The sequence below is a fragment of the Lytechinus variegatus genome, chromosome 2 (genome assembly GCF_018143015.1).
Source record: "Lytechinus variegatus isolate NC3 chromosome 2, Lvar_3.0, whole genome shotgun sequence".
Classification (NCBI taxonomy): domain Eukaryota; kingdom Metazoa; phylum Echinodermata; class Echinoidea; order Temnopleuroida; family Toxopneustidae; genus Lytechinus; species Lytechinus variegatus.
The window spans coordinates 66,308,795-66,334,548 of NC_054741.1; the positions used below are offsets into that span (position 1 = coordinate 66,308,795).

The following is a 25,754-nucleotide window of genomic DNA, read 5'->3' on the forward strand; positions in this document are numbered from 1 at the left end:
ACAAGCTGGACGTTGATTCCCTGGTATTTATTGGTTGTGGGCTAGAATTTGGCTGGTCATTCGGTACATCATTAAACTAATTTATGCCATGTAATCTTGATGCGTCTCAAACTACATATAAGATTAGGACATATAAACAGTTATTTATTCATATACATAAGTCTTAATACTATAAAAAAATTTTTATAGACTTACAAATCAGGAAAGATCGATGATAATCATCGATGATTGTTCCGTTATGGTTTACGTTACAGTCGTGATCTAATCTATATCACTTGAACCAATGAGTAAATAGTTCTTTTGATTATTTCTATCTGTAATCCTGTAGAATTCCAACCATGGCTGAGAGATTTAAGGATAGCATGATCCATAGTACGAGATGTCCTTCATGTCAAATTCCCAACACTGACCCCAAGGTCCTGTCTTGTTCTCACATCTACTGTAATGCCTGTGTAGAAAAACTCATTGAAGACCGTGAAAGTAACCTCAGCATTCAGTGCACTGCTTGCCAAGGAGAAACCCTGATCTCGGATATACAAGATGCCAGTAAACTACCGTCAGCTATAGCGTTTAAAAATGTTACGTACCAGAAATGCAAGAAACACCCAGGAGAAGATAAGGAGTGCTTCTGCTTGAACTGTAGGATATTTGTTTGCTACAAGTGTGTCGTCGAATATCACAAAGGGGAAAGTCATGAAATAATTGGATCAGCTGACTATGAAAGCAACCACATCCAGAGTATCAAAGTCTTGAGATCGGCAGTAGCCTGCAAAAGTTCTCGCTTTCAGAAGTATGTTGATTACATTGATGAAGAGAAGAGACGTGTGAAGAATGCTCAGAAGAAATGTGAAGGTGAAATCAGCGAAGCATATGATGACTTGGCCAAACAGTTGGCAGATAGGAAAAAGGAGCTCATTAAGGAAGCCAGGGATAGGACTGAAGGAGTAGAGAAAGAGCTGGAGGCAATGAAGAATTCGGCACTGCAATATATCAGTCAGTTGAAAACCGATGCTGATATGGTAACCAATAGGCCAGAGGTACCCTTCGATATAGATAGTTTGGCCATACATGAAACTCTGTGTGAAGACTTACAGGAGACATTAAATCAAGAAGATCCTGACTATGAACAGTCAATGAAATCAAGTAAGAAAGGGAAGAATATCCATTTTATGAGAGGCATTGAAGAGGACAAGCTAGTAATTGGTAATATTGGTAATTCAGTTGGAATTTGGTGTGACTTGCCTACAAAAAATAGCATGAATGCCATGGCTAGGGCACCAGATGGTATGATGGCAGTGGGATGTTCAACAGGTGGTATAGAGATCTTTTCTGCTGATGGTGACCACCAGCAGTCAGTTCTCAAAGATGTTGCCATTAAGGGATTAGATTTCCTATCTGATAATAGATGTGTTGTACTTGATGTTTTAAACAACATCACACTGTACACACCAGAGTACACAAAGATGAATGTAATATTCAACACTCTTGATGATGTAGAAGATGGAATGGGAAACCTCACTGTTGACGGTGATGATCGGATCTATGTAGCCTATGAGAAAGCCAAGAAGATCCAGGTATTCTCGTCAGAAGGGACTATGGAAGCAGAGATACCGTGTCGTGGATACGGACCAAATGAAATCAGAAGTTACAATGATTCACTAATCCTTTCATCACAGTTCTTTAATAACAGAGTGCGATTAATTGATAAGCAAGGTGTTGTGAAACATACATACAAGACATTTATTGAAGACCTGTACCTTGCTGTATCTCAGCGGAATACAATCCTGATTGCCAAAGTGAATCACGAGACGTGTATTGTGAGCATTGGTGAGTACACAAACGAGCTTAAGTGTATTGGGTACCTTGTTGAAAATCGAAAGTTCGAGAAGCCTGAGAGACAGTGGTATTGCCTCCATCAGTATCGATCAGGAGAGCTCGCTTTCTGCACCACTGACAGATTATATATATTTTACTGAAAATGATGGAATGTGCATTGTACAACATTCCTCACATCCCTTCCCCTCTTATGAGGAGGATCATGCAACCGGATGAAGTATTTTCTAGAGGAAAATGAAAAGTGTGGTTTGTTATTTCGTTTCACGCGTCTCATTACTTCCAAAAATCAAAAAAATTAAACTGTGGCGCCAATATGGTATCTTATGTTATAGATTTGGTGCGCGTGTTTAGCCAGGGCCAGTTGTTCAAGATTTTCCACGTAAGTTTGTAAGCCTTATTGCACTGAAAGATGCAACCTATGCTAATGTAGCCCTTTAATTCAGATATACTTAAAGCTTATATGTTCTATTAAAGATATTGAACACGTGTTTAATGAGGGCAAAGATCCACAAGAATGCTTAGTATTCCTTTGAATGGGTAATGTTGAAAAAGCGTAGTACTTTTTATCTTGTAAATTTGTGATCATAATCAACCTTAATGTAAATGGATATACTTCTCGTAACGGTTTTTAAAATCACATTCTTTGAACATCTGAAATACATCTGAGAACTAAGTGAACGTGTCCTGCATACAAGAAACATTACTCCTTTTTTGTTTTAGCTTCAGATATCCTGGTAAAGAAAACGCGATATTTATATTTCCTCTTTTAATAAATAGCACTTATCAATTCTATTAAACAATGGCTGGTTATAGTCTGGGTGGTGGGTTAAATGAAAGCCTTTTAACCTGAAACGTGACATTATAAAAGCTACAAATAAAATCTAATTTGTATAGGTATAACACATACATTTATTATACATTTCATTTGCAATTTATGCACTGTACTGGTAAATATTACTATGTATTTTAGAAAAGACATACATGTATACCTGGGAAGCCATCTGGAAGTCAAATTTAGTGATGAATATAATTTCTTTAAAGGCCATTGTTTTGAATCAATGAGTCCACTCTTCAAAACTGTGGACTCATAAATAAACAAGCATGCTTAAACATTGCAACAGGCATCAATTTGGCACTGTGATTACATCTTGAACTATAACCTGCTTTCTAGTTTGATTTTACAATGATGTACTACTGTACCTTTTAAAGGAAAAATATGGTTTGCAGAAGAGTAAAATCAAATAAATTGGAAGACTCGCACAGTTTACTTGATAATGACTTTATATGCCAAGCTTTGCAAAATGTCTGGTTACCATGTATATCACACAAATTTGATGATGTTCAATTTTTTAATAAACTGCTATTACATGTAAATACAAATTGTGTATTTGGCGTCATTGAGGAATATCTTGCATTTTAATTTGTTGTGCATCCTTAGAATGGTTTTATTTATTATTATTTGATTACACAATTAAACAGACTGCTAAAACAATATCATGATTTCTTTAATTAAAATTTGAATTCATCATTAAGAATGTCCATGTTTCAATTATTGTCTGTTCATTGAAATCTAATTTCTAATTTTTTAATTTGTTTCTTAACCCTAATTTTCCAAGGGGGGGGCCATCCCCTTGACAATTTTTTCCGATATATCTACTGCGAATTTTTTTTTGACCTCGCCGCTCACTGACTTTTTACTTTCAAGTCTCGCGCAAATTTTGAGACCAAATTTGTGACGCCCGGGTACGTGGTTTACGACATTACGTAACATTATGTAAGTGCATGTCAGACCCAAAATTGCTCAAAAACATGATTTCATGTACAAATCCAATGCAAATTGTGTATTTAGCCAAAATTCATAATGTATCATTATTTCTACTTTTACTGATTAAACTTAATTAATTATTAAACTAAATTGATTTTGCCTTGTTTATGATAGAAATTAAGTCTGGAACGATTTCCAGTAAAAAAACAATAAAAAACTAAAAGTAAAAAAACAAAGAAATACATAAGAAATTAAAAAAACAATAAAATACAAAAGAAATCGGTCTTGGTACCAGAATTTTTTTTCATTCACACTTATATTTTCACCAAAAAATAGTATTCTTGGAGCTTCATTTAGTGAATCAGAGCAAAAAGTATAATTTCATGAAAAAATCAAAATAATTCATATACAATGAAAATATATGAATTCAGCGAAATTTACTAATGCAACTGCGTAGATTACGTCATTCTCTACCATTTTGCAAATTTTCGTTGTGATCGCACAATCCGTGGCTGAGATCTTAAGGGGGGCCATAATGCCCCCCCACGCCCCGGTAATGACAACAATCAAAATACCCTGGAAGATTTAGGGTTAAGCTGTATTTTTGATTTTTAGTTGATGACATGCATTTATTGAATGGCCTGTATTGAGGGTTCTGTGACATTTCCTCTGGCGACCATTTCTCCCCTCTAAATTCCACACAATAATCGGATTACCAACTTCAACCCTGGGTTTGTCAAACTATTTGATAACACATACAAATCAAAGAGAAAACATTCTAGAAGGTCTAAGATATTAAGAATGGACATACAAAATTCATTTGCCCTCATACACTTGTGTCATTTTAACTGCTTTCGGTCTTTGGCAAATACTTGTCGGGTAAAACAAAAAAAACCCAAAAAAATCAGGCATTCCTATGTATACATGTATGGAAAAAGTAACAGACGTCACTTTTCAAAACTTATTGTTTGTGTATGAAATGTCTAATTCTAGATAATGTTCAGACCTTTGATCATTGTAAGTGGCATCCCTGAAATAATCAACTAGATATTTGATGACACTTGGTCTACCGTTCCTTGAGATTTTAAACCAGGGCTTGGATAAGCCTATGGTGACAAGGCCCACCTCAGCTGCCTTCCTGCCTTTTACATTACTGACAGCGGTTTTACGCCAATATAAAAAAAAATCCTTAAAAAGGCAAGGGCTGGCCTAAACTGCTTTGACTGAAATTTGTTACATAGTTAGTACATGTACATATATCAAACGTAGAAAAAAAAGTCTGATACATTTCAGAACAGTCAAAATCAGCTAGCAATACAGCAATGATACATGTACATGTAGTCCATAGGCCTACATATTCCTGAATACCTCTATATTCTAACATGTTTTGCTAGTGCATATTCACCTGGTAAACGTCATACCAAATCTTGGTTCAAACTAACATTCGTAAATTCCGGCACACTTGGCATGAATATTGCACTGACCTGATGGTCACATTCACGCCTCTCAGTGACTCTGAAATGATTTTGGTATTGTTTTCTTCATTGCCACCTGCTGATTAGGATCACGCTCAGTCAATGTAGTCGAAGTCTTCAGGAATTCCAAACTGTTTATCCAGCAATTTCTCCTCCAAGCAGAACTTCTTCTTACACCATGACTTGATGGAGAATACATTGTCTGCAATAAGCATGATGAATCAAAGAAAATTAGGAAAATATCACAATGCATGCCACATTCATTGTGTATAATGATCAAACCAAATGCTTAGGTGGGTGTTTGGGTTCATTGACCAGATTTTTCAATAATCACATTTTATCATTTTGTCAGAAATGCATCCATTTAAAATCTTTAAAGCCAAGCAATGAATATCTGTTGATGTAATATTTTGAAAATCACAAAAACAAGGAAAAACAGAAAACTGGTGAATGCACATTGATTGTTGAAAGGGTTGCCTTTACCTCTTTTACTAAAGCAGTTTCTGAATTAATTGAAATTCATCCATAATTTATAAGCATATTTATTGTCTGAATTGTCTAATACACTCTACCTAGCAAATTTGTAATAAACTTGTAGCCTGCTAATTGCATTGCATTTTGTTTAAATACACATTATAGTCTGGTCTGTTAGCGTCAAAAATGCCCTACTTGTGGACACGGTGGACAAAAGCATGATTTTTTCTCCAGACCTTAGTTTATGTATAAGAATTAAGAATGGGGTATGCTCCAAAAAATCTGGCTGCAGGAACAGTGAAAAAATGGGTGAAAATGTCAGAATTTATGAGTTCAGATTTTTCTGATATATAGACTAGCGCTAGTGCAAAACTCAATAGCAGTGCATTATTTTGCATTGGATTAGTTCTTGAATTCAGACCCTTTTTGAACAGATCTTCTGTTTGTCCTCGCATCTCAATGCACCAAATATCTGAATGAAGATGCTAACCAAGTCGAAGGGTGACGGTGGAGGGGTTGAATGTTGGCGTGTATGTACATATTTTGGTCTTGGGGGAAAGATGTGCAAGACACATTTTTTGCATGTGTTGGAAATTGTGTTGCCATGGTAACAGTGTATCATTGCAAAAATAAGGTACAAATCTTGCAGTTGGAACTACTTCCTCTGTTTTCATCCGATTCTCATGAAATTTGGCACACACATTGGTCTTGAGGTGAGGATGTCTAAGACACACTTTTGTGTGTCTTTCAGAAATCTTGTTGCCATGGTAACAACATATTATCTGGTGAAAATTGGGGAAAAAACCTTACAATTCAAACTGTTTCATCAGTTTTCAATCAATTTTCATGAAATTTGGCACACACATTGGTATTGAAGTAAAGATGTACAAGGCACTTTTTGTGTGTGTTTCCAAAATTGTATTGCCATGGGAACAACATATTACATGGCAAAATTTAGGTAAAAACCTTGCAATTTGAACTACTTCATCAGTTTTTTTTGTCTCACCTGCGAAGCAAAGTGAGACTATAGGCGCCGCTTTTCCGACGGCGGCGGCGGCGGCGTCAACATCAAATCTTAACCTGAGGTTAAGTTTTTGAAATGACGTCATAACTTAGAAAGTATATGGACCTAGTTAATAAAACTTGGCCATAAGGTTAATCAAGTATTACTGAACATCCTATTAGAGTTTCATGTCACATGACCAAGGTCAAAGGTCATTTAGGGTCAATGAACTTAGACCATGTTGGAGGATTCAACATCGAAATCTTAACCTGAGGTTAAGTTTTTGAAATGTCATAACTTAGAAAATATATGGACCTAGTTCATGAAACTTGGACATAAGGTTAATCAAGTATCACTGAACATCCTGCATGAGTTTCACGTCACATGACCAAGGTCAAAGGTCATTTAGGGTCAATGAACTTTGGCCAAATTGGGGATATCTATTGAATTCCCATCATAACTTTGAAAGTTTATGGATCTGATTCATGAAACTTAGACATAATAGTAATCAAGCATCACTGAAAATTTTGTGCAAGTTTCAGGTCTCATGATTAAGGTCAAAGGTCATTTAGGGTCAATGAACTTTGGCCGAATCGGGGGTATCTGTTGAATTACCATCATAACTTTGAAAGTTTATTGGTCTAGTTCGTTAAACTTGGACATTAGAGTAATCAAGTGTCACTGAACATCCTGTGCGCGTTTCAGGTCACATGACCAAGGTCAAAGGTCAGTGAACTTTGGCCGAATTGGGTGTATCTGTTGAATTACCATCATAACTTAGAAAATATATGGACCTAGTTCATGAAACTTGGACATAAGGTTAATCAAGTATCACTGAACATCCTGCATGAGTTTCACGTCACATGACCAAGGTCAAAGGTCATTTAGGGTCAATGAACTTTGGCCAAATTGGGGATATCTGTTGAATTCCCATCATAACTTTGAAAGTTTATGGATCTGATTCATGAAACTTGGACATAATAGTAATCAAGCATCACTGAACATTTTGTGCAAGTTTCAGGTCTCATGATTAAGGTCAAAGGTCATTTAGGGTCAATGAACTTTGGCCGAATCGGGGTATCTGTTGAATTACCATCATAACTTTGAAAGTTTATTGGTCTAGTTCATTAAACCTGGACATTAGAGTAATCAAGTATCACTGAACATCCTGTGCGCGTTTCAGATCACATGTCCAAGGTCAAAGGTCAATGAACTTTGGCCGAATTGGGTGTATCTGTTGAATTACCATCATAACTTTGAAAGTTTATGGATCTGATTCATGAAACTTGTACATAAGAGTGAAAGTTTTAAAGAAATCGGACAAGCAAAATAAAGTTATGGCTGCTTTAAAATTAAGATCCCTAAGGCTACTAGTATGTAGAATTCAAATTGGCAACTGGGTAAGTAAATTATGACAAGGGGTGAGGCCGCAAGGACAACTTTCCCATAAGACTAATACTTAGTTATCAGGATTTTTGGTTTTCTCCTAAATCCCTATTCCATTGGGGCCGTAATATAAACCCGGTAGTATGTTTTATGTTCTCATGAAAGAAAGATATAATTTGAAGTAAAACTTTTGAAAAAAAGAAATTTTAGCTAAATTATTATTCCAGTACATGAAAGACTGGTCCTTGCCTTCTTACATCACTATGACATCCAAGTGCGGTCAATTTGAAGTCTTCATGGGTATAGTGATTACCAATGTTTTTAACTTTAATATGTTCACAACTTTGTTATGGTTTGTCCGATATTGTTCTAAACTTTGACCTATAAACTTGTCTGATTTTTCATTTATATTATATGACCTTTATAACGTCATATAATAGCGCAGGGTATTAATCACCTTCAATAATATTTATAGGCTTTTTTTTGGGGGGGCGGAGAAGGTCCTTAAAAACTGACAACATAAAAATATAGAAGGTTAAAGGCCATGACTACGAGGAACTTAAACACTCTTAAAAAAAACACCCCTTACATTTTTTATTTTTTTTTTTTTGGGGGGGGCTTTAGAAAATTGCCACATAAAGAGTAAAAGGAAATTATAACGACTAGGAACTTAACCCCCTCCCCCCCCCCAAAAAAAAGGGGGGAATCCTTTACACTTCAGCATATTAATTTAAAGCCTCAAACATTCTGCTTTGAAAAAAAAATGTTTCCGGTGTCCTATTAATCAATGTTTTATTTGAAGCATGAAGCAGGGGCTGTCACAGAAATATACTGAAAAAATTAAATGAAAGAAAATATAAGGCTAAGATCTATTGTGCACATAGGTATATTTTTGATATGGTATGTTACTGAGTCATGGATTTGCAAGTGAATTTCTAAAAAAAGTGCAGAGATTTTGTATATATATTTCTATAATTAGTTGCATGATTAAAGGTACACTTTAAAATATGTCAGAAAAAATATACTTAGAGAGAGACAGGAAACAGGAGATCGCATGGTGAAGCTCAAAATCAAGAGTGATGTGAAAGTTAAAAAGAAAGAGTAGGAACGGAATATGAATATGAATAAAAGACTGAGTATGAGAATATAAACAATGGTTAATTGCATGGGTACTGTAAACAATTTTTTCATCAAATCAAAATGCATTCAATTTCAAATGAATGGTCTGAAGTGCAAAGGACTCTTCTTACCTTTGAAGGGGGGGGGGGGCATTTTCTGCTAAAAAGTATATCAGCCCCCGATTTTTCGGGGGGAGGGGGGGGGTTAAGTTCCTAGTCATAATCCTTTAACTAATTTTTATGAGGTCACTTTCTAAAGACCCCCCCCCCCAAAAAAGAGTAATGTCTAGCTTTGAAAATGCATTGACCCCTGAGGGACAAAGGTGTAGACTGGTTTGAGCATGGGGAAGTAGAACTAAAAGTGGTATGGGGAGGGGTGCACATCTTGGGGAGGTGGAACTAAGGTTTGGAAAATCAGCTGTTGAAAGTAGAAGGGGTACACATTTTGTTTTGCTTGCCAGTGTTGGAACTCCTCTGGTTCAGCAGAAGGTTTCATATTCACCCAGTGTACCTCCAGCCTATATGCCCTTAAGGGGATGCGTTTTTTAAGAGTGTTTATCATTTTTATGTTTCTAATGGCCACTGCCTTTAACCTTCTTTGACGTCAGATTTAAAGGACTAATCCTGCCCCTTCCCCCCAAACCCAGAAATATTAATGAAGGTGATTAATACCTCCACATTGTAACGCAGAGAAGACATTTAGAATTTAATATGAATCTTTACCCTAAGATGAATATTTCTTCCAATTTTTATGAGCACTGACTAATAACAGGGTAAGAAGTTTGATCCACAATAAGTTTTCCTACATTTCTGGCTATCATATGTGGCCCTGGTAATGCACTCTCTGACAAATGCAAAAAAAAGGTTCTTGCACACCTTTACCCCAAGGCCAATGTGTGAGCCAAATTTCATGAGAATTGGTTCAAAACTGATGAAGTAGTTCAAATTGCAAGTTTTTACCTAAATTTTGCCATATGATATTTTGTTACCATGACAACACAGTTTCTGAAACACACAAAAAAGTGCCTAGTACATCTTTACTTCAATACCAATGTGTGTGCCAAATTTCATGAGAATTGATTGAAAACTGATGAAGCAGTTTGAATTGTAAGTTTTTTTTCCCAATTTTCACCATATAATATGTTGTTACCATGGCAACAAGATTTCTGAAAGACACACAAAAGTGTGTCTTAGACATCTTCACCTCAAGACCAATGTGTGTGCCAAATTTCATGAGAATCGGTTAAAAATAGAGGTTAAATAAGTGGTTCTAACTGCAAGATTTTTACATTATTTTTGCAATAATACGCTGTTACCATGGCAACACAATTTCCAACACATGCAAAAAATGTGTCTTGCACACCTTTCCCTAAGACCAAAATATGTGCATACACACCAACATTCAACCCCTCCACCGTCACCCTTCGACTTGGTTAGCATCTTCATTCAGATATTTGGTGCATTGAGATGCGAGGACAAACAGAAGATCTGTTCAAAAAGGGTCTGAATTCAAGAACTAATCCAATGCAAAATAATGCACTGCTATTGAGTTTTGCACTAGCGCTAGTCTATATATCAGAAAAATCTGAACTCATAAATTCTGACATTTTCACCCATTTTTTCACTGTTCCTGCAGCCAGATTTTTTTGAGCATTCCCCATTCTTAATTCTTATACATAAACAAAGGTCTGGAGAAAAATCACGCTTTTGTCCACCGTGTCAACATAATTTCGCTAACTGACCAGACTGTTAAAGGCAGGGTCAAGTGAACTTCAGAAAAAATATTGATTCGAATAGAGAAAAATTGAACAAGCACAACACCGATTTACTTGACTGAACCCTAAAATGTTGAACAATGGTAATTCTACATGTTCTGGGAGGAACAAAACTTTGTTTCACAGGATAATGAAGAGAAAATCAGAATATTTTATATAATAAAATACAAAAGAAATAGTCAGTGGGTGACATCATCAGTCACCTCATTTGCACACTGACCAGGATGTGCATATAACTGCTGTGTGTAATTAAAGCAAAACTTCAAAATGTCATAAATCTCTCATTTTCGATAAAATTTCCATGAAATTTTCAGTTTTATGCTTGTTTAATTTTTTTATTTTTATTCAAATCAACTTTTTTGTTGGGGTAGACTTGACCTTTCAGTCAACAGAGGAAGTACTTCCTGTCATCAAATAGGTTAAAAAAAACAGGAAAATGAGACAAACCTAATAATAAAGTTTGATGAAAACTTATCAAAAAATAGGGAGTAATGAGGTTGGAATTCATCAATTTGGTGGTCTCATGTGGAAGAACATCACCTGTATGTCATGTGGTATAAATTCCATACATTGCAGTTTTGATGGTTCATTATCTCTTTTTTAAATAAACAGAAGCATGTATGAAATAATGTGTCTAACTATTATTGTCTCCACGAGTATCCAGTTTGTGGTCAATTTTCAACATTGGGAAATTCCTTTTGCAAGTGAAGTTACAAAATTGAAACTTGACAAATTTTACTAATATTATTCTTTGACGGATTTTCCCCAAACCTTAATAAAAGAAATAATTGATCTGATTTTTATCAACATACAGTTCACTTGAGGGTATGCTTTTTTCTCTAACAAATTGAAATTTCATATCATCATGAGTTTGGCAAAACTTAAAAACTTAATGCCTCACCTGTCCATCTGTTTGTTGCTTCCTTGGCAACCAATGTTTCTGCCTTGACCTCCTCAATCACTTCCGGGTCACATTCTCTAAATCGCTCTAACTCAGCATCTAACCTGCTATTCTCTGTCTCATTTTCTGACAAGACCTTAAGAAGTTCTGCCCTTTCATCCTTATTAGGAAAGAAAGAGAAAAAAATAGTATATAGGGAAGTGGATTTCTTTATCATAATACCATCCTATCTTTGGATATAACTGTTCCAGGAAAACTTCGCCATTGATTCAAGCACTTTTATAGATTACAGTAAAAAAGAATTCAGTGAAAACCTCATCCATATTTAAAAGTGATGAACTGCCTTTTCAAAATGTATGAAAACCCCCCACAAAATTAGTTTTAGCTATCTCAAAGCACATTTTAAAAAAACTGAGCAATCACATAATATCTCACAGCTACTTTGAACAGATCTTGACTTGAAAATGAAAAAATCTGTACTCATTGGTCAGTGAACACTTCCCATTTTTTTTTCTAGATGTTCATTTGTGAATTTACTCTTTACTTCCATTCTAGCGTATCAGCAAAACAAAAGGGTTCACATTACACAAAATTGTGTAATGAATACTAAAGCACTGACTTCACTAATATTTTGTTTGCATGTGAGCGTTTTTTATATCATACTTCATTGGAGCATGAAGAAAAATATCCACAATCTCAATTTGATGGGGATTGGTCCATGGGGCTTAACATGTGTAAAAGAGTTCAAAATACTTACAGATTCCTCTTTGCCCACTGTTGACTTGGCTGCAGTTTTCTCCAGGGATATCCGCTTCTTTTCACTTTCATCCAGGGCTTTAGTAAGATCTTGAATTTTCCTCTTTCTCTGCAAATAAAAGAATGATCAAAACAGAAATGAACATAGAAACTACTAGTTTCAATGGTGGAGCAAGGGTATTTTTAGAGGGGGCGAGTGGGGGGGGGGCATTGGCGGCAGAAGGAGGGGACAACAAAAATTTTTTTGACAAGCCCCCCCCAAAAAAAGGTTCTCAACCATAAAATTTTAGGGAAGACGTAGGCAAATTTAGGGGGGACACGTCCCCCCCGCTTCCGCCGCCTAGGGGGGGGGGGAGATAATGTAAAGGCAAAGTCTAAATCTTTTTTCGACATGATCCAGACCTCATACTTTTACACTCTTCATTCTCCCCCTCCCCTAATGTTTCAGTAATTGAAAACCTTTGGGGGCAGGTCCTCATTGTACAATACATATGACTAGTTTTATGTGTGGTTTAATTGTTTTGTGACAAAATAAAGTAAAAAAAAAAGTAAAGGAGAATTGTGAGTCTTTTCTGGTCTTTTCTTGTACCTCAATCTACAGAATAATCATCTCAAACCATAATAGTGACAAGGGGGGGGGGGGGGGTTGAGGGGGTAGGGTCTTTGTTGGGACTTTATCCCTTCAACACTTAACCCAAAAGTTATGGAACCTGTACTGAGTGGCATTTCTACATTTGCCCTTTAGATTTCCTGAACTTCTTAAGATCTTAGATGTGATTATGAAATAGAGTTCAAAGTTTAGAGCATGCATGTGAGTGTGTGTTCATGTAGGCCGGAGAACCACTTACCACTTGGCTAGCCTTACTCGGGAAGGCCCAGAAGTAATTTGACGTTCCTATCCTATCAGAGTCCACCAATCCATCATCTACAAGGCTTTGGAGTACATCTTTAACTGCCATAGGGGCTGCAAGCAAAATATAGGACAAGACAATATTGTAATCCGCCTGTGAATCGCTGGTTATAGCAAATACGATAGAATACAAATTAACAAGATAAAATCTTCTAATAATCAAAGCTAATACCAAGGATCGACATGTGATGTACATTGGCAGCTCAAGGGATTGCTTGCCTATTGACTAGGTGAGTGAGGGTCTGAGATTTATCATAGTATTTGGACAATGTATAATTTAGATGACCCTTTTCTTTTCTATGTTTAACCCTTCATTCTCATTGGTCGAAAGAAGCACAATTGCAAGTTGAAACAACTCATTTGGTAGCATGTATCAAGTCTATCACAGTACTCAAAAAGGGAATTAAAACATTTCCTAAATGAAACATACACGTCCAGTTAATTTATCTGAGATTACACCCAATATACAGTGCGTTCCGCAAAGAACGAAGCCAAGATTTATTGATGAGTTATCATAAATTAATCACAAATACAATAGACAAATGACACACCATTGCAAAGCTTAGAATCTCCTCTGTCATCTCAAATTTCTTAGTTTATTTCTCATTCATGCATGAGTGAGCAAAAACAATTTGAAAAGGGGATACCAAAAAGTCACTTGGCAGGCTGTATCTGGGTTTCAGAAAGTAAACCACAATTTAAAAAAGTTCAATATCTGCTCTTTAATTTGATACCTCAATTACAGAAAATGGTAAAAAACATAACAAAATTCTGGTTATTTGAAACAAGGCTTGAATTTCAATAATTTCATAAAATGAAGAGGTATTACAGGCTCGCGTGGTCAATCGCTTTGACGATCAGCCATTCATGAAGACGGTCACTCTTTTGTTAACCTTGTGATAGCTTCTGTGCGAAACAGCTGCAAACACGTTTATTTAATGAAATTATGGAAATACAAGCATTGTTTCGAGAAAACAGAACTTTTTTACTTCTTGGCCATTTTCTGTGAAGAGCATGATCGGTTCATCACGGACGGACATTTGATAGATTTTGAAAGTTTTGAAGGCTTGTAACAAATTAGGAATAAGATGAACAAGGTTCCTTTGTGTTTTATAGTGAAGGGTAGGACATAGTATGCTGAATGATTAAAAAAGTTTGTTGCCATGGTTACCTACAAACACAGGTATCCACTAAATGTGCCATATCACGGACGGACAAGATAGAAATGTGGTTTTTAGAATTTTTGTACATTTTTATTGTTTCTATCTAAACAGCTTTACATGGACCAATTATTGTTAATGCACCTAACACTTGGGTATGTTAGCTTCTATGTTCAGCATATTGAATTCTTAACCAATATCAAACTTCCGAGAGAATTGCAAATATTTTCCATCACGGACGGACATCATGGACGGACATCACGGACGGACACAATTAAAATACAATGGAAGTACTCTGTAAAAAGTTCTTAGTACTTTTTTGGTAAACAAATGCAATTGTTTTGATGATTTGTACATATTTTAATAATATTAAACAGTACTAGTTGCACAATCAAGTTGCTACAACTTCAATCAAGTTGCTGCAACTTGATTTAAGATGTAGCAACTTGATTTCTATGCTAGACGCACAGTATAATCTAGACATACGATTGCTCTTAACACATTTCTTGTCAAAATCGAACGTAAAGAATAGGTGATGTACAAAATAAAAAACGTAAAAAGCCATTGATATGCAGGCAGAAAGGAGCAAATTCACATGACAGTCCTTTTACTTTCAGAAGATGTTAGTATTCATAGAGAATTAGCAAGTGAAAAGACTTTAAATAAAAAATTAACATCCTGGTTCTTCCCGCATACATTTTTTACATAGTTTTTGTGGCTCAACTTACCCCAGACGATGGCACAACTTACCCCACAGATGGGGCAAGTTGAGCAATTTGACATCCTTTTTTTCAAAGGTCACAATGACATTCAGCGTGGGGGTAGAAAGTTATATATAGGTGAAAAATATTTCCCAAGAATCAAATTTAAAGGTAAGGTACTTATTTCTACAATATTACTAGTCATATCAATTCTAACGTGCAAAATGCAAAAAGTGTCACAACTTACCCCGCCTTCCCCTATTGTCTTTTTAAAGTGTAGAATACAAGTAGGTTCAAAATCAACAGCTTGTTGATTATTGATCATGTTGATACAAGTATTTTTATGATCATGATGATTTTAGGCATTAATTTTCCAAGAGCAAAAGGGCCGTCTGCACCATCCCGAGTTTTCAAATTAGCGCGCTATTTCTGATCCGGCAAATTATCCCGATCTGAAAAATCTCGAGATTGTTTGTAATGCAGACGCAATTATCGCGCTAGTTCGTAGGATTAATCTCGAGATTGCAATCCCAAGTCAACTCGGGTTTATTTGCAAAATAGCGCGCTATTTACGAATTATCGCGCTAATTCGTAGGTGCAGACGCACTCGGGTTTGGACTCGGGTTAATTTATTCATGACCTTCAGTCCATAATGCAATTCGCTTTCCATTTCCGCCTTGGTCAAAACATAAACACATCGTGATTGTACTGAATGCATGCGAAAGTCAACTTTATCGCGAATAGCGTTCATCAATTCCCCAATCAGCAACGATGGTGTCCAGCCCCCCAGTGAATGGATTTTGGGAGAGACCAGACCGATGGGGAGGTGCTCATTATCGACGATGGTCATAGTCAATAACAATACTGACAGCAGTGTCGTCTTATTCCTTCGCAAAATGTGAGCAAATAGCATTTCTTTCCTCCTCTCCCCCCCCTTGTCGTTGCCTCCTCCGCCATCATATTAAACGAAGAATACTTCACTCGCTTATAATTATGTTATAGCGCGGCTGAGCTGAGAGGATTGTTGCATAACAACGGTCGAATTCGGCGAAAGTGCTAGTGAAAAGCTAAGAGTACAACATGCACTTGATTGCGTATCGCGGGAAGTTATTCAAAAGCGCGGGCCGTTGAAACTCCAAGATCGAAAGTGCGCATGCTCGGAATATCGGGCTTGTTGCGCCTCGCTCGAGCAAGAATCGCTCTTCGTGCGATGGTGGAGACGGGGTTTCTTGAATCTCGAGATTAATCGCGAAGAGGGCTGATCGGGCTAAAATCTCGAGATTGAGCAAACTCGGGATGGTGCAGCACCGCCTAAAGATGTTTTTTTAAGGTCCAAAAACTAAATCTAAAAGATTAACAGGTCACTGATCCTTATGCTTGTTTGTTGGATCAACACTTGTCAGGGGCTCTCTTTAAATCCATCTTTTGCATACTGTATATCAAAGCGGAGACACCCCATAACATCAACAGCCCTCATGTATTTAGGCCCTGACCGAATCCAAAATTGAAATTGATATTCCAATCCAAAGCTTAACTTCTAAACACTACATTGCAAGCTTTATGCATTTTCACAGTTTACCAGATAAGCGATTTGCTTAAAATTAGCTCCAAAATGGACTTCGAAAAAAGGTATTCATGTAATTTTCACAAACCTATGTTCTGTTAGAAGCATTGTGAATCCATAAGTTTGTACATGGAAAAATTGATTTTTCTGCTTATCAGATTATGCATTGCATTCTACTTCTTCTCCATCACTTTCTGCAAGCTTGAATTGATGAAATCTACAGCTTTGGACTTGTTCTTGCCATACTTTGTTTCCCGCTTTTTTGGCATATACATACATGCAGCTTTTCAACTCTATCTGCATTCCAATAATGCTTAACAATTTTCCTGACAACAATATAGCCCCAATAACGGCCAAACAAAGATATCACAAAAAATTGTGAAGAGTTGTAGGCTTATTCCATTTGAGTTCTGAATAATTCTCAGAGCCATTTTTCACTGCAATTAGAAGCTAAAATTAAACTCATAATCTGCTCAGCAAAGTTTCTCATTTGCATATATGAATCTTTCCACAAGTATTTCACTCGTCCGTCCGTGATGAAATTAATGTCCGTCCGTGATCATTTTTCATTGATTTATTAAATGCACAAAATGTATGGATTTTAGCTATGTTCAAATAAAATGATGAACAGTGTCCAGTGAAATACTTCTACACACTTTTATTTCTGTTTCTATTCTGATAAAGAATAAAAAGCTGAGTCCATAGACATTATCCTAATAAAAATGATCACGGACGGACATTAATTTCATCACGGACGGACGGAAATGTTAACATCTACAAGGAAAGTTTACTTCCCATATTTTTTCCTACTAATTTATGTTTGATGATAGATTAATGTTCAGAGTGCAAGACCATTAAAAAAATTGGAGTAACTTTGAAGACAATAAAACTAGAGTGAAATGAATTTGAGTGAATTAACTTTGTCCGTCCGTGATCAAATTAATGTCCGTCCGTGATCATTTTTGACTGACTTTATGATATGGATAAAATGTATGGATTTTAGCCATGTTCAAATAAAATAATGTACAGTGTTAAGAGAGATACCTCTAAACCTTTTTATTTTTTATTTCTACTCTGATAAAGAATAAAAAAACTTTTCATCTTTTTTTCCATCACGGACGGAAATTTCAAAATGGAAATGTTAACACCTACCAAAAAAAATTAGTTCCCAATATTTTTTTTCTACGATATTATGTCTGATAATAGAGAAATGTTCAGAGTGCAAGAACATCCAAACCAAATTAGAGTAACTTTAAAAACAATAAAACTAGAGTGAATTTAATTTGAGTAAAAATGTCCGTCCGTGATGAGAGGTAGCAGCACCCCCACGAATAAAATGGACTATTCCGGTACTTTCGGAATCATCAATCTTCATGAAACTTAGTTTTTTGAAACCTGAGATATCAAAGATTATTTTAAAAGCAAATTTGATAAAAGTACCTTAAAAAAAAAATTTCACCTCAATGCGAACCCTTAACCGATCATGCTCTGAATAAGGTATCAAATAACAGAGCATATATTGACGACTTTATAGGCATGTGATTTTCTTTTTGAAATTCAGATACCCCCGCCAAATGAGTTTTTGGTATCCTGTCTTCAAATTGTTTTTGCTCACTCATGTGTAGATGAGGATAATCTCAGTAATTTGAGATGAAAGAGGAGATTCTAAGCTTTACATTGGTAGGTCATTTTTCTGTTGTATTAAGTTATGATAAATCATCGCTAAATCTGGGTTCCGTTTTTTTGTAGGACTGAATATAAGCATTTGAAGCATACAAATTCTAATACACACGTAATACTTACTTATACCCTTTTCCTTAGGTGCTATTTTCTCAATTTCTTTCAGCTGGAATACACCTTTCTGCAAGAAAGATATAAGGCAAGCCTTGAAGGTTGAATATGCATATTGGGCATTGACAAAAAGAAGGCTTTAAAATGTTGATTTTGAGAAAAGTTATCAATATAAGGTCAATGAGGCACTTATGTATTTTGTGAGTTGTGAATAAACTTTTCTCTAAATCACTGTTTTCTAGTCAAGGTGAGCTATTGTAAACTCTGGATGTTGATGATAAAACAATCCTATAAATAAATAATGACTACATACATTCCAACAAACATTCTTGGTTTTATTTATATGACTGTGACAGCCAACCTATTGCTGATATGTGAACCCTCTTCAACCCCCCCCCAAAAAAAAGAATTCTAAAAGTGCTTTTGATTGATTTTCAAATGTGAACTCGTGGGCAAATTTGTAAAGGATGTACCCCTACCCCTTCTTCTAAACACTGATTATTCTTTCATCAAGTGTTCAAACTTTGAAGTATAGCATCCAGCGATGTGTTTGTGACAGCCATAGAGTAATTCTCAAGTTTTCTTTTATGATGGTGATAAGAACTGATTTGACATAATGTAAAATCTTTGTCAACACTTTGCATTAAACAGATAAATGATACATGATGAAAATTCAAATAAATGTGAAATGGAATGGTCCATTACTTCTGAATTTACACGGTACACTTATCAATATTAAATTAGATCTAAAATTGCATTAACATACCTTATCAAAAAATATCTCTTGCATCCTCTGCCTCTTTTCCTCCAAACTGAGTCCACGTTTCTTAGACTACATAGTAAAAATTGAGACAAAAAAGCATATAATAAATAACAGCAGTCATCTAAGTATCTATAACACTATAAAGGAACATGATATAACAGGCTTCCAAAGTTAACATGAATAAATAACAAAAAATTAACTAGGTACAGTTGCTCTCAAAAGTTTGTGAACTCTACTACAAAATGCACCCATTCATGCCAAGTATTGAATGTAGACAACAACACTGTAATGTTTGTGGCGAATCCAGAGAAAAAAAAAATAAATAAATACTTTAATATAATCTGATATCATTATATGAAACATGGCAGAACTTGAACACTTTAAATATGTTCCTTTTTCTGGTGAGGCTCACTTTTGGGTACCACTGTACATGTATATCATGTTGATATAACTTTTATAGATATTTTTTATATTTTTATATTTTAGATAATTTATAGATACCAATCATTATATTGTTACATATAAGAATAATTGTAAAAGAATTTTAAAAGCAATTACATTCATCTATTAGTTATTTCCCTTTAAGGATAGCCAAGAATTGTAAAGAACATTCAAGAATGTCTTTTTATTATGCAGGCCTTGCCTATTTAAAAGGCCAAGGAGTTGTATTGTTATTTCTGAATAGAGATTAGGAACAATAGGCTTAGCTATGTTATTGACACTCTTGATTTCAATGAGGTCATTCAAGAGTGTTCTGGATTTTGACTGCTCCTGAAAGGAGAAAGTTTTTTTAAAGAAAATGCTAGAACCTTCCTTAATAGTGAGTTCTAGAAGAATAGCTGCAAACTATATAAAGCTGGCGGATTCTTCAAGATTCATCACATCATATTAGATCACACCATCACATCATATGAGAGCAGGAGATCACATCACATCATATGAGATCACTTCACCAGATCAGATCAGAGCAGTTTATGCATCAATGAACTGTTTGCAGTTATTTTGAGAAATTATCAGTTCTCATCGAGATCATCAACATCATCAACCTGTTCAATGAACACGCTTCAACCCATGGATTGCTGAAATTGACTGTTAATCATCATCAACATCGTCTTCACGGACATTTCAACTCGTTGCAGTGACTCTTATTATTCATCGGACTTCAACCTCAGTTTCATCATCGCCATCATTGTGAATTTTCGCCAGTCAACTGGGATTTTTATCATTTGGATTATTACTTGGATATAGCATCATCACTTCGGGATTTTACATCGGACACTTCAAGAGATTTATGTAAGATCATTATTTGTTTTATTTATGTATAATTATTTCCTGTAATAAAAAAAAGAGGAAATTAAACACAAAGAAGAAATTAAACACTTGTTATTTGTTGCAGTATCGTAACAATATTAACAAATAATCAAATCTAATACGTGATTATAAACAATTAATATAATTATTTTTGATCAAGTTTCAAATTTCATTATTTGTTATATAATAACTTTTATCAATTTTGTAACATTGTTAATCGAAGGTACGTCATACATAAGCGGTTCAAGCCCATTGTATTTGCTTTGTGTACAAAAGGGATCTACACAAGATCAATCTGGTAAGAAAGTAAGAAACCTCCAATTTTTTTATCGTTTTAAATTTTTTGAACCTTCATACGCATTAGGCAAATGAAGGTGTAAAGATAAGTAAAAACTAAAATCACAAACATTTACGTGATTTCTATCTTCAATGATGGATTTCCTAGGGAAATCCATATTTGTTTACATGTGTCCCTATATGAGAGGCGGTTCAAGGCTTTGTGATCAAATGACAATATAAAAATCATTTTAAAAAAATATGATTCGCAGACTGACGGAGTCTCAAGGGCAAGGCTAGGCCCACTCAAGGGTTCATTACCATCCTGCCTGTGGGGAATCTACAGGTCTATGGTATGCCTATGCTGTACACAGCACACAATTTAAAAGATCATTAAAATATCACTTTTTTTACCAAAAATAATAATTTCTGTACAGTTGCAATTTATTTTTCATTAGAAACTTGGCGGTAACTTTTGTATTCACAAGAGCGCTCAAAAACTAAAATCACAAACATTTACGTGATTTCTATCTTAAAAAACGCTTGCGTTGCGTAACGTTGGGGAAGAAAAGATGGCGTTGGGGAAATAAGATGGCGACGTAAACATTGGGCAAGTCTCTTCCGTCTCCGTCTTTTCATGATATTTTTCTCATTTTTTGGATGAATTCTTGTTTAAAAATAAAATCCAGAGTAGAAATGTTGGAAATGGAGTTGCATAATGTACATGATTTAGGGCTAGAGTAAATCTTTAAGAAAGAAAGTACAAATCTCAGAGGCAAAAGTTTCAGGTTTTTTTATGGTACACGCAAATGAATAGAAAGGAAGACCTGGCTTCATTGAGAGTAACCTTACGTTAGTAAATGATGTTTACTCTCTAGAAGCCTCCTGGCTAGGTAGAATGGGGTCGCAATACATACTAACATTAGCATTCAAAATAAACAAAATAATAAATAAATCATGTAGATCTAGATGTAGGATGGGGGGGTCGGGTGTCCGGACACTTTATATTTTTGAAGCCTTCTTTTTTGTCTTTGGATTACACAAAGAATATAAATTCAATAGGCTAGTTGTAATCATCTTCTGTTTTGTTCTTTAATAGACTTTATATTTTTTGACATTTTGTACTAAAAATTGATGAAACTTTGCTTACAAATTTTTCCAAATGACTATATAGCCTATGCCAGGCATAGCCTAGGCCCTATGGCATTACCAAAATTGATCATCTGGACAGGTCGATCAAAAATAGGTTTCAACTTGCTACACTGACTGCCTCCTTCAATCCTGAAGATTCTTGCAGTATTGTAGTACCGGGGACCGGCAGGTGCAATATATGGCAGTGTATCCTACTGCCGAACACTTTTATTTCAGTGCTTTAAAAATGACAACTAGAGGAAATACAATCAAGAAAAAATTATCACTTGCTATTCCAAATATTCTGAAAATTATGAATATGGGCTATTCCACGGTTACTCACGTTACATTTGGAGACACCTTGACTCATACTTGGAGCTGTAACTCCATTATTATTGATAGGAACTAAACATCTCCTTATCACAACAAAGTACACAGTCTGACTATCCTTCGTATAAAAACAAAACTTGGGAAATTCTATTGTGCTCCTGGCAAATCTTTGGAATGTGTCGGTTACTCACGTTACATGATTTGGACATGCATAAAATGAAAAGTCGACATAAGTGAAAAGTCTCCTCATACAAGGCTTTTATGAAAGTTGATTATATCCATTTCAAAGAAGTATATTAGGGAGACAAACTTTGTATATACTATATAATTAAAAAATAAAGAACACATGGTTTTTACTTGGGGTGCAGATAATATGGTTACTCACGTTACGGTTACTCACGTTACATTTTGTCCATGTATGGTTAACAACACACATGTCATTAAAAATTCAATAATGTGTGTAAAATTCATTGCTAGGAACATCTAAAAGAGATTTTATACCAAATATTGGAACAATTGGAGCTTTATTAGGGAGTAGGAGGGAAAAGTATGATTTCGCTTACTAATTATGCATAAATTAGCATAATCGCTCAATACCAATTTGCATGAAATAAATTACTGTATAGTATTGTAGATTATGTCCAAGACAACCTGAACGCAAATTTTCGGCGTGATAGTGCGGCCAATGGCCGAGATCTCAAGGGGAGCCTGGGAGCCCTCCCCCGGGCCATATCAACTCCCAAAATACCCCGGCCTAGATAGGGTTACAGGTAAGGGCATTCAATGTGTTGTTCAAACACTCTTTAAAGTTTGGTTAATCAAAACCAAGTCTTACTAATGCACTCTCGCATTGTGAATACTTCTACTAATATTCAATTTTTTTGTGTGATTGTATGACCACTGATATTTTGATGAACAAAGAGTCACATCAAAGAGGTGTACCCTCATTTTGCTTTTAATTAATCAAAAATAACTTCACAACTCACTATGAGACTTAAAACTTGACATCCCACAGAAAATGTTACCGAACTGAATAATTTTTACTGGTTACTCACATTACATGATGGTTACTCACGTTACAAAGTTACTCACGTTACAGTTTTTCTTCATCAATTTTATAAAAAAATTGTACTTTTTAATGATTTTGATAGTCATCACTGTATCAAAGATTGTTTGAAGGAAGAGAATTTAAAATCCCACCAATTAACTGTGAAGAATTTTTCTCTCAGAAAACAAAGTCAGCTTTTTCGGTTACTCACGTTACATCACCTGAGCAGGTTGCAATATTTATTTTTGAATGAGTACTACAAATTTACTTGAAAAGCGGTTGTGTATTTTAAGTAATTTGACTCTTCTAAACTTCAGAAATATATAAAGTGGCATGTTGTTGCAACAACAAAATGGTAATAAGGCATATTTCATTTTTCACTATTTTTCTTGTATTTTGGTACACAATGGAAGACACAACTTTTGACAATTTTTTTTCCAAAGTATACATGATATGAAAATAAACTTTTTATTTCTTGTTCCTGAAACTATCATGTATGAAGGACTTAAAGTATTAAAAAATTCAAGAAAATATTGAATTTGAATTTTTAAGCTCATGTCCACCAACCTGTGGAATTGCCCATATGATGAAATAATTTTATATTTTCCAACTGTTTTCTTTGCACCGCACTTGCCGCATACCCCTTCGCGAAAAACAATTATTTTCTTGCGTGACAAATTACATCATAATATTTCCGGACGCGCGCCGGATGGGTCAAAATATTCTTGATTATGATGATGTAAGAAAGAATTGCATGTGATTTTTTCATAATATATCATATATCATGAGTAAATTCTAAGTTTTTGTCTGCTTTCTTATATTGCTTCTGAGCAGATCTTTGTAATAAATTTGTGTTTGCTATAAACTAATTTCATTTTTTTTTTATTATTGCGCGTTCGATATGGCACTTTCCAGTATTCTCGTTCATATCGTGACCCTCAGACATCAAGTTCTATCGACGGCTCTCTATGCACGATAAACCTCGTGCATGGCCGGGGTACCGGGTACCTTGTGAACTAGCATGACTAGCCGCGACAGTCGACGGTCTGAGCGATGGAGCGGACCAGATTGAAATTCGGCAAATAATTAGGTCCGTATTTCCATCAGAAAATAGATCAGTTGGAATCAATTGTTAATGCAAAACTATGTTAGGCCCTATATGATATTTTAAGCATTTTCTGTCATTTTAGAGAAAAATAAGGTAAAAGTTTGATTTTTTCGCCTTGTTTTTGCAATCTTCAGTAGAGGCGCACAGCCAATATGGGAGACTCTCTCCAATAGGGGAGACAATCTCCCACATTGGAGACTTGCTTTGCAAAAGGACAAAAGAAACAACACCAACAAAAACATGATTTTTCCACCCAAAATTTTGTCTCACTGAGGTCAGAAGCCCATTTGTTTTGTGTGTGATTGACAACTAAAATCCTTATCAAAACAAAAGTAGGCCTAGAGGTGAATTTTTTAAGTAGATGGTGAAAAGGGGTAATTTTTCATGAGGAATCTGCTTATCACATTTTTATTTGCCGCCAAGCCCAAGGTAATCCTTTTGCCGCAAATGTAAACAAAGGAAATTAGTCTCCAAAACTGGAGACTGTCTCTGAAATTGGATACCCAAATTCTTTACAAAAGTCTCTGATATTGGAGATAATTTCCTACATTGGAGACAGTCTCCAATATTGGCCTTGGCCTTGCGCCTCTACTGATCACTCATTCAATGAACAAGGTTATGCTACTGATCTTGTTCTTTGAATTTATCTGTGATTAAATTGAACTGCGGAAGTCTTACGGAGCGAAATTGATTTCGTACCGTAAGATATATATGATAGTGTCCGGTAATACAATACGTGCCTATCCTATTGCGACCCCATTTTGAACAGTATTGATCTGCCTAATAATATTACACGGACGAGTGTTGGGCTCCGCCGCGCGCCGCTTCGCGGGCCGGAGCTCCCTGAGTTATTGACCAAGTCCATGGCCAGGGCACGGATGGATGGTGATTCACTGCGGCTGGATCGATGTGGAGACGGAGACAAAGCAACGAGAATTCTCGCAGAGATCTTTAATACTTTTGAGGCCACTACCGTACTATTCAAGCCTTTGATAAGATAATTCCGTATTTTTGTTATTTGCTGTGCTATTAACATAATGTGAAATACTCACCATTTTTGTAAAACTGGGCCTTGTTTGCCTTGGCCGTCTTCTCTTTGCGGTATCCTTTTTCGACAAATTCGAGTCTCGCGCGATTCCTGTAGTATGGAACGCCATAGTTATCATGTTGGC

The 25,754-nt window shown here is 35.6% G+C and overlaps 2 protein-coding genes across 2 annotated transcripts; one reads left to right on the plus strand and one right to left on the minus strand.

The window, feature by feature from the left end:
• The first annotated feature begins 338 nt into the window (after positions 1-338).
• LOC121406919 lies at positions 339-1,976 on the plus strand. Its single transcript, XM_041597793.1, has one exon. The coding sequence runs from the start codon at positions 339-341 to the stop codon at positions 1,974-1,976; it is 1,638 nt and encodes a 545-aa protein (XP_041453727.1).
• Positions 1,977-4,016: 2,040 nt separating this feature from the next.
• On the minus strand, positions 4,017-25,754 carry LOC121408707 (meiotic nuclear division protein 1 homolog). The gene is made up of 7 exons (XM_041600312.1): positions 25,635-25,754; positions 19,382-19,447; positions 18,628-18,685; positions 13,338-13,453; positions 12,491-12,598; positions 11,734-11,893; positions 4,017-5,278 (listed from the first exon to the last, which is right to left on the minus strand). Exons 1-7 carry the CDS (start codon positions 25,746-25,748, stop codon positions 5,172-5,174), a joined length of 729 nt encoding a protein of 242 aa, XP_041456246.1. The 5' UTR covers positions 25,749-25,754; the 3' UTR covers positions 4,017-5,171.

Bases quoted from the DNA above. Each gene is read 5' to 3' on its own strand.
- LOC121406919 (XM_041597793.1), top strand. From the start codon at position 339: ATGGCTGAGAGATTTAAGGATAGCATGATCCATAGTACGAGATGTCCT.
- LOC121408707 (XM_041600312.1), bottom strand. From the start codon at position 25,748: ATGATAACTATGGCGTTCCATACTACAGGAATCGCGCGAGACTCGAAT. The intron at 19,448-25,634 runs GTGAGTATTTCA...TTTACTATGTAG, and splicing joins GGCCCAGTTTTACAAAAATG to TCTAAGAAACGTGGACTCAG. The intron at 5,279-11,733 runs GTGAGGCATTAA...TGCTTATTGCAG, and splicing joins AGCAACAAACAGATGGACAG to ACAATGTATTCTCCATCAAG.